At 33.0% G+C, this 2,172-nt stretch overlaps 1 protein-coding gene across 1 annotated transcript in view; it reads right to left on the bottom strand.

Annotated features, from left to right (window-relative positions):
• Positions 1 to 2,172, bottom strand: part of LOC112145513 (guanine nucleotide-binding protein G(s) subunit alpha) — a 29,445-nt gene that overhangs the window by 16,334 nt on the left and 10,939 nt on the right. Inside the window, exon 5 of the mRNA XM_024270788.1 lies at positions 648 to 745. Within this exon, the coding sequence (XP_024126556.1) occupies positions 648 to 745 (98 nt within the window). The remainder of the gene's footprint in view (positions 1 to 647; positions 746 to 2,172) is intronic.

The following is a 2,172-nucleotide window of genomic DNA, read 5'->3' on the forward strand; positions in this document are numbered from 1 at the left end:
AGACGACTACGGAGCCTGGGGGGTGTCTTAAAACACAATCAATGAGAAAGATGGAGAGAGCCGTTGGCAGCAAGTGGCGGTAAAAAAGTGCCTATCGACCGTCGCAGAAAAGTACGTGTCTGGCGTGAACTGGAGGTGAAGGGGATACCGCGCGCACTCCGCCTCGCACACCGCTTCAGCATCCAGTGTGAACACGGCATTCAACCTTTTTATAGGTAAATATTAATATATGTTCTTTTATTTTGTGTATTTTTTTTTAAAGCTCTAACTTTCTTTAAATTTTACTTAATTATTTGAAATTATTTATACGTATATATATATATATATATATATATATATATATATATATATTTATATATATATTTATATCTCCCCTTCTACACACCACACATTGGCCACTCCATAAACATTTATTGGCAATAAACTATCTTGAACAGCTTTTAGTTAAAGCAAAAAAGAAAAAAAAAATCCACACATGTTCACATCACTGCAACCAGTATGCATTTTTAGCATTTTTTCTTCACAATCACAAAACTTGATGTATATAAAAAAAACATATTGACATATTGCTGTTAAGAACAGCTGAAAAACCCTGCCACAGAGCACATGGGGATTCATGTACCTAAAACAAAAAAAATTAGACTTACTATTGCGCGCAGTCGATGAGTTGATATTCATTGGATCTTTCCCAACATGCCCGTACACCCTCGTCCTGCCAGAGGATTTTAGCGTGATCATAAAATTCCTGAAAAGACAAAAGAAGTGTCTGGATTTAAAAACAATAAAATACCAAAAAAGACTGTAAGGTTCTCGGTTCGACCCCGAAGCCCACAAACTCTGATGGGAAACTACAGACCAAAGGACAGGTGGAGGTGTTGCTTTATTCCCCAAGAAGACAACATGAACTCCAGAGGAAGTTTGGTTTACAAACAGGCAAACAGTGTTTGTTCGATCAAACCAATTGATTGGACAAAAAGGTTCAGGTCCTTGTCCGCTTCTCGATATGAGAAAGCGTTTATAGACAGATGGCGGCAGACAGCGATACTCCCAAGCTCAGTTTAGAGTTTAGGGCCAGTTCAGAGAAGAGCAGCAGATGAGGAGGCGCTGGCAGGAAACACAACAGTTCATTGAGTTCATGAAGAAACGGAGAGCTTTGTGCTGAAGAAGACTCGGCCGTCGTATCTTTTCAATCTTCTGTCGGTCAGTCGAGCAAAAAAAGGGAAACAGACCGTCACAGAAGTCATCTTTATACCCTCACAATGACTTTCTGCAGCTGAGAAGTCAAGCAAATTACCTATTTTGAAAAAGATTAACTTAATTCTTTCCAGGTCCTTAAAGTTTGATAAACTGGATAAATTCTCTGAAATGGAAACTGAATGTAATGTGTGTTTTTTAGTTGTCATTTTTTAATAAATGAATGGAAAACTTATTATATATTATATATTTGCAAATTGCAGTAACAAAAGAAAAAAAGCTAAAAACTAACTGGCATAATATATGAAATTACCTTAATTGTTCACAAAAGTAAAAAGAAACTGAAAGGAGAAAATTTTAAAGGGAAAAAACCCCAGAAATTCCTGATTTAATACAAAATTATTATATACTTTAGTATATTAAATATTAAACACGGAATATTGGTTTGGTCATGTGTTACAATGATTTAACTGGAGAGTCTATCCACACATCAAAGTTTATTCAAAACAAGAAACAGCAAAGATATTTAAATATATATTTTTTTATTTCTTATTTTTGTTTTTTATAAAGGTTATTCTGTGGTCAAAAGGGGAAAAAACAACATAATTACAACTCTTTGACTAATTCATAACATCATAAAAATGTTTTAAAACTACATGTCAATTGCATAGTTTTATAATATTATTTAGGCTTGTTATATAATTTATTTTTGATTACTTTTAGGGTAGTAGGTAAAAAATATAGTAGTCAATTCATGTGAGTTTTAGAGGTTTGCTGTAACATTTGCTACCAAATAAAACATTACAAGAAGATATAGCAAGTTTTGTATTTAAAAAATATACTATGTTTAAAAAGATAAATATAACAATTCATCGGGGAAACTGTCAGGTCTATGTTTACATTTTCCTTCTGAACAATAAATAAATCTTTATTGTTTTACTTAACAAAAATAATTAGAAATTAGTTTTTTTGTTATTA

The sequence above is a fragment of the Oryzias melastigma genome, linkage group LG5, assembly GCF_002922805.2.
Source record: "Oryzias melastigma strain HK-1 linkage group LG5, ASM292280v2, whole genome shotgun sequence".
In the NCBI taxonomy this organism is placed as follows: Eukaryota; Metazoa; Chordata; class Actinopteri; order Beloniformes; family Adrianichthyidae; genus Oryzias; species Oryzias melastigma.